Source organism: Buceros rhinoceros, unplaced genomic scaffold (assembly GCF_000710305.1).
Source record: "Buceros rhinoceros silvestris isolate BGI_N320 unplaced genomic scaffold, ASM71030v1 scaffold42846, whole genome shotgun sequence".
NCBI classification, from domain to species: domain Eukaryota; kingdom Metazoa; phylum Chordata; class Aves; order Bucerotiformes; family Bucerotidae; genus Buceros; species Buceros rhinoceros.
Genome location: NW_010419079.1, coordinates 1 through 7,425, shown reverse-complemented (window position 1 = coordinate 7,425; position 7,425 = coordinate 1). Strand labels below are relative to the sequence as shown.

Sequence of the window (7,425 nt, the reverse complement as noted above, 5' to 3'; positions counted from 1 at the left end):
TACAAGATTAGATGCAGCCATTACTTTCAAGCAGCTTTTAATAAATCAACATAATATCCTTTAGCAGGAGGTGAAATTGTAATGTTTCTGTTCTATAATTAAATCCTACGGCACGCACAGGGTAATCAAAGTACTTGTTCCACTGATAAAACAGCTTGGTTTGTGATCTTCCCTTCTACTGAAATTCATCTCACTGGGACAGCTTTGACTGTTCTTTTTTTTACTGTGTGACAGCAGTAAAACAGTAGAAAGATGATCAGCAGAGTTGCTAAAGCCCTGCGGAGAATCAGTAATGTAAAGGTCTGCAGCTTGACAGACTCCAGGGCAGACTAACAATGACAACAATCACTTTACAATACCTGTCGTTGCAAAGCCCTGGTAGGTTTTCGCAGACACTGCTGTGGCTTCTGTTGACCCCCTGTAAATTTGGAAGCACAAGGAAGACACGCTTTTGTGTGTGGTGACAAGTCTCCCTAGAACAGTCTCTGTTTTCTGCACATGCTGGAAAAAAAGGTATTAAAAACTGGGGAGGAGCACTGAGGTTTTTTTCTAACAGGCTTGTTTTTATCACTTGGCTGTTTCTTGATTAACCTAGATGAGTACTGCAGTGTCATTAGTTAATTGCACTAATTGATTACTAGTGCAGAGCACAAGTAAATCTTATATTCATGTTGCTTTCCAAAACCTAAACTGAGGTTTGATCTATTTAGTGTGGTGGCAAACTGTCTTTTTGAGATAATGACAAAATGCCACATCTTGTCTTGAGCGGGGTTCAACAGTGAGACAGAAATGTTCTACTTGACCAAAAGACTGACACTGTCAAACACAAAACACTTAATTTTGATGGCAGTCACATTTAGCTGTCACAGTTTTGTACAGTGTAGGTTATGTGACACTTGCCTGCAAATCTTGAGCCTCAAGGCGCCATCCCTGCAGCTGAAGTCCCTGTGCTGTTTTGACATGGCAACATACTGAGCTTCACAAGAAACACAACTTTAATCCTGTGGAACTGTAGGTCATGTTCACAGCAACCTACATTTTCAGGTCACCTCCAGGACTCCCGTTCTTGGCAGGCCCCGGCCACCCCGTGCCCGGATCTGTGATGTCCGGAGGCAGAGCAGCGACTCCTTCACGGGCATCCCCTTGCCGTGGGGAAGGAGCTTGCGTGCCCTTGTGAGGTTGAGAGCTCTGCTGGTGGTGGCATGTGCCTCCGGTGGGGTCTCCCTAGCCAGACAGGTCTCAGCTGAAGGGTCAGACAAAGTGTGTCCACGGGCAGGATGGGCTCACTAGCCTTCGGGCAGCCATCCTAGGAGAAGGACAACTCTGACTCCAAACCTGGGCAGATGGAGCTCGTTTAGCCCTGTAAGGCATCCATCATCTAAGAGAAGGATACTCTAACCAAACCTACGACCCGAGGACTTCACTGTCACTGTCCAAGCTCGCTAGGCCCTGGCAGATGAACCTCAGGTGTAAAGGGTGGAGCCAGTTCCACGCACGCTGCACCTCACCTAAAAAATCCACTGCGCTGCCCCGAAGGGTGCACTCATCGCTTGCAGTGAGCGTGGGGAAAACCCTTCCCAGATCTTTGTTCACGAAGCCAAGCAACGATATTTTCAGGTGAAAAAGAACTAATAGAGTCAGCGAATACAAACCAACCAAGTGCCTCTTGGCCTTTCCAGGGTCACTACTTGTTCACGAGTGGCTGTTTAACAGTATAGAAGTGAAGTGGCTCTGTGCCACTCGAGCACAAACACGTGTTCTGCAGTGTGGTACACACACTGTTCCCGTCACACCAGAATAATGTTGTGTGTGTATCTGCCAAAGCAGGATCTGTAGCAGCTCCCAATCTCACCCAAACATTTGAAGCAGTAAGAGATCAAGACAGACAACTGCTTTTGACATTTGTAAACGCCACAGACTGCCAGGCTGGTGACAGAAAGTGGCTGTCCTGGCAGGTTGAACTGCACCCTTCCCTTCTTCCGCTCATAGTGTATAATAAATATCAAGTAGCATTTAAATTTCTATGTAAATTAAACAATTGATCTGGAGCTGTGAAAAGCCCCCTATTCCTCTCTAATTGAGGTGCAAGATTTCACCAGCTTTTAGACCTACCCAGCTGGAGCAAATAAATGTGCATTTATTTTCAGAAGTGTTTTGTGTCTGCCTTTTGTGACATTGCGCGCTGAATCGCTGATGTAAACCCCTGGGGTGTAATAAACATTGGATTCCTATTTAGCTTTAATAGAATGCTTTTATTAAAAAGTAGCACATCTTCTCTTTTATGCAGTTATCTTTCTTTAGTTGCATGCGTTTCTACAAGTTACCAATTCCAGTCCTACCTCCTGTGCTGCAGCGTCTAAACCAGGACCCCCCCAGTCCCAGTGTCCTCCGAACGGTGGCGCTGAAGCCCATGTAAAGTACTTCTTACAAAAAAAAAAAAAAAAAACAAACACCAACCAAAAAACCCCAACAACAACCAGCTAACAGATAAAGGTATAGACGAGTCCACTTTACAGAATAAATACCCAACATACTCATGGCAGGTTTGGATCCTTTAAGGTAGCATTTGAATAATACCTGTTTCACATCCAGGCCTTCAGTGTTTCAGGATCATATACAAGCAGGTCACTTAACACATATATAAGCAAACTTCTTATAACCCTGATTTTTCATAGTGCATCGGAACTCGCAGGCCTCTGCACCCTGCAGAACAGGACTTCATGCACAACTTCATGTAAGGCTTCTTTCATTACAGGAACGGCTTTCCTTTCCTAGAAATGTACAAATACAAATAAAGCAAATTCAAAAATTCCTTCATGCTCGTATTCCCCACTGGAGAGATCTGACATGGCATAATGTGGATACAAACACACACCAATAAGCAGCAACAAAATGCAGCCTGTTGCTATCTTACAGATAACACTTCATGAGCAGGCCTAGAAGCGTACAGAAAGAGTTACTCTTTTTGTTTTGTTTTTTTTTTTTTCCTGGTAATTTAGATTTTTTTAAGAGATTGGCAATGCTTTAGTTAGGGAACACAAGCATCCAGGTATCACAGCTACTTCTACCATTGAATTCTGTGAGCGCCTTCTTTCTTGCAGTCATCTTCTGTGACTAAGAAATAAAAAAGTCCCTTAAATTTACATAGTAATCTGCAGGCAGAGTTTAATTTGAGATGCAAAGTGACATTCAACAGCACAAGCCTAGAAGAGCCACGGAGTGGAGGCTGTCAAAAGAGCTACTGTGTTCCTCTGCCAGCTTTCGTCCCCACACTTTGATGTTGTTCCCAAGGGTTCTTTTTGACACTAGCAATTAAAAGGCCACCTTATTTTGTCAATTTTGCAACCATTAGCATCCTGAGAGGTAGCGTATCTTCTATCCACGTGTTTGGCAAGTTCATCATCTTCTCCCAAAGGGCAGTTTCAGCTGAAGTAGAATCCATCCAGTCCACAGTAGTCCCATAGCTTTTGCCTAGGAAAATGTCAGAGAAACATGACTTAATACACCACAAAGTTGAGAGCGGGACCATCAAATCTGCCTGTCTTTAACATGGGTTCACCTCCTCAGGTAGCTGATGTCATACTTTGAAGATCCAGTTCTACATTTGGTACATTTGAACAATTCTATCAAATACAATTAATGACAGTTTCACACGGAAATGTCATCATCTTTCTCCAGGCTTTTTCTCCCTGTTATCTCTTTTTGTCACAATCTCAAGCAGAAATGTGTGTAAGCAACTAACATCTGGGAGGGTTTAAAAATAAAACAGGAAACTGATTTGACCTGAAATACAACCTTGGGTTCACTGAGATTTACCATCGTAATTTGTGTTTTAGGTTGTTCTGGTGAAATTATCAAGATTTTGTGAGCAGGAATAGCATATTTTTGTACTTCAAACCGTTCTGGATACAATGTATGGCCAGAAAAAGGTTTATTTCTAGTATTTCTCCTTACCAGTCAGTCACGCTAACCCTCATAACACTACTGTTATTTACATTTCAGGGTCTCTGCTGAAGAAGAGGTAAGTTACTGAATGAAACTCTTCAGTAAATAAGTGAAAGGCAGTTTGACGATCTTTGCAAAAAGGGAAGAAATGGAAAGGAAGAGAAAAAAAAACAAAGGTAAAGACTGTATTCTGTAAATCAATGAGTAATATGTTCATTGTCCAGTACCTGTCCCAAGGCCTATCCTGAGACCTCCCAGAAAATGGTTGGCTAGTTTGTTGTGATCCCAGACTGTGAGCTCTACGCAGGCTTCCTTCAGATCTTCTGGTCTGAAGCCATCATAGACCATGGTGTGGTTGAATACTGGGTTTGTAGTTTTTGTCACTGTTCTTGTCTTCTGGCGACTTTTTCTGCTGGTATCTGGCAGAATGGTACTTCAGAAAGAAAAAGATTGTCAGCTGGCACTTGCACAGCACAGCCTGCATTAGACATACTGAAGAGACAAAAACTGCGGTTAGCACTGTCCTTTGCATGTTAGAATGTGACTGAAGATGCTTTAGCATCATGGAGCTGAAGTCAAAGATCATATTCTCAGTCCCTTTCAAGAAATACTGGCAGCACATACCCACCCTTGTGCTTCAGAGGATGGAAGGGGAAGCCAGGAGGGGAAGAGGCACAACTGAGTTTATTTGCTGTGTGTTACCACTAATGAAGCCGAAACCTTTTTGTTGCTGCCAGTGATTTCCCAACCATGTTGTTATTCTTGTCTCTACATTTTAAGACTCTATGTGGAAAGGAAGGAGGAAGAAATACAACTACACTTCTCACTTCTGTTTCCTATGATCTGCTAAGCTAAATGATACTCTTGCACAAACACGCTTTGTTTAAGTGCCAAAAAAATCAGGCAGAGTTTTGACTAGTCCTTCCACCAAGATTATAACTGAGCAGACAAAATGAGCAGCAATTGCGCAGGAAGTTCTCTGAATCTTTTTTGCTTGGTGGTGTGTACTTAGCATCTGGAACTCGCAAGCCCTGCAGGACAATTTGCATTACGATAAAGGAGAATCAGAACGTAATTAGGTGATTAATTTGACTAGAAAAATGACAATCAGATTAGAAAGCACAACAGTAGCATTACTAGGCCACCATGTTTGATGACTTCAACCACAGTTCTTACCACTTAACAAAAGAGTTGAGCCTGTTGCCTCTCAGAAGAGGAAGGTCATGGCATTCCTTCACCCAGATGTGGACCTCACCAGTAGATATAGTCTTCTTTCCTGTAAAAAAATAAACCATCTGATTAAGCCTTGTACATCTCTTTTAAAGGTAATGTCTACAATGCAGCAGCTCCTGCATGTTTGCGGAGGTGACATTTAGCCTAGACTCTCATTATCTCACTTCTTAATTCAACATTCCTCGTCGTTCTCTTGACGCTGCCATTTCCATCCCAACAAAGTACCACAAGAACACAGAACGTCTGTATTCCTACAACGACTCTTCTTCTGATCCAACTAAACATAAACATTGTACTGGACTTCTCTTTCCACGCCTCCTCCTGCATGTTTGCGGAGGTGACATTTAGCCTAGACTCTCATTATCTCACTTCTTAATTCAACATTCCTCGTCGTTCTCTTGACGCTGCCATTTCCATCCCAACAAAGTACCACAAGAACACAGAACGTCTGTATTCCTACAACGACTCTTCTTCTGATCCAACTAAACATAAACATTGTACTGGACTTCTTTCCACGCCTCCTTGATAAAGAGATCAGCTCAGCTTCAGTCTATGAGATGTTAATGTTACCGCCACTTGTACTTTCACATAAGATCTTTTGTGTTCTTAACATATTTGATTCTTATTGACTGATGGTCTGGATTAAAGACCTGACCTGGCTTCAACGTCCAATCTGCCAGTTACCAGTTTCCTGACAAGGTTAAACCAAACAGACCGTACTGCTATGAATTGCTGCTTTCTAAATACTCATTGCTCTTTTCTACTTCTAATATTGCTTGAATTTAGCATGTTGGCGTTTTTATTTAGCAAATCACAGCATCTGCCTGGTGACTTACAATCTCTCAAGTTATTAGTGAGAAAACAGAATTTTGTTACGTGTACAGACTGCATTACAAATCCAAGACTACAACGAGTTCATTTCTTCTGTAGTAACATTAAAAACAAAAGATCCTTAAGTGATCTTTGGATCCTAAACTGAATTCATTACCAAGGTAACTTAATCCTCTAGGAAAAAAAAAAAAAAAAAAAATCAACTTTTATGTTAAAACAAAACATTCACGTCTGAATTGGCTGAAAAACATTGAACAGCTTTTTTTAAAAAATAAGGAGAACAAAAAAAAACCCTGAAGGCCTAAGGAACAAATGAAGCAGCAATGCATACCTCCAACAGGGTGTGGCACATACTGGAGGGCTAGTTTCATCTCCCCTCTGTTCTCTAGTGTAAAAGCCGTTGTTGAAGTCTGAAATTTAAGAAAAAATAAACCACAAAAATCTCAAACCTTGCAGTTCATGCACAGAGTTCACCACGTAAAGTTTCCACTGGAACAAACTTGACTTCGACATGAGAATTTTGTTTTCATTTCCTTATAGGTTCATCTTCCCTCAGTTTACAGGATACAAGAGATTTCATGGCATGTTTAATGCTTGACAGTACCTCAGATATATAGCTCTTCTGCCAAGGCAGAAAACAAGACCCCAGAGAGGCCAAAAGGCTTTGAGTGTGCATTGTTTCCACTGTTCTGCACTTATCTAAAACTAGAACATAATCTGTGCAAGAAAGTGCACTTTTAAAATCCCGTTTCCACAGTAATGTTTTGTCTCATTTAATACAATCTAAAAATCCACTTCAACAAGATTTGTCTTGCAAAAAGGCACAAGAATATGTTACTTCTTCACAGAGAGTCATGGACCATCTGTAGATGGAACATGGCACCTGTTAACACTTGGTTACACTTATCTACCCAGAGCAGTTATAAAATCAGTTGAATTAAACTAGTGCTAAGGACTACCACAACATTCCTGTTTTGTTCTACAAATTATTAAACTTTGGATTGAGCTAATTTTGGAATGACTTAATGAAGTAGATTCAAGGGGGGAAAAAATTATGAAAAGAACAGAAGAAACCAGAAGCTCTGACAGTGGTTTAGCTCTAAGTTTAGATTTTGGCTGAAACCCATTAACAAGAGGAGTACTGACATGGAACTCATCATTACATCGGATATTACAGTGTTGCAGCACTTGCTCCATATTTTCAGGAGGTTTCCTTCACATCCAGGCAGCAAGTGCCTTCAGTATCTGTTGCAGGAACAGGACACAAGTGGAAAATACCTTGAAAATCCTACTCCTTAGACTATGAGAAACATTTTCCTTCTGTAATAACTACTTACTAGATGAATAGAAACCTCAGAACTGTATGTTCCAGTTATTTATTATTTATTAGTAGTATTATTATTATTTATTATAGTA

The 7,425-nt window shown here is 41.1% G+C and overlaps 1 protein-coding gene across 1 annotated transcript; it reads right to left on the bottom strand.

The window, feature by feature from the left end:
* Positions 1 to 3,325: 3,325 nt before the first annotated feature.
* Positions 3,326 to 6,419, bottom strand: LOC104495736 (synaptotagmin-like protein 2; the record flags this gene model as incomplete). Its single annotated transcript, XM_010138745.1, has 4 exons — positions 3,326 to 3,471; positions 4,173 to 4,378; positions 5,122 to 5,221; positions 6,341 to 6,419. Coding segments are annotated over 4 exons (531 nt in total), but the record flags the coding sequence as incomplete, so codon positions are not given.
* Positions 6,420 to 7,425: the final 1,006 nt, after the last annotated feature.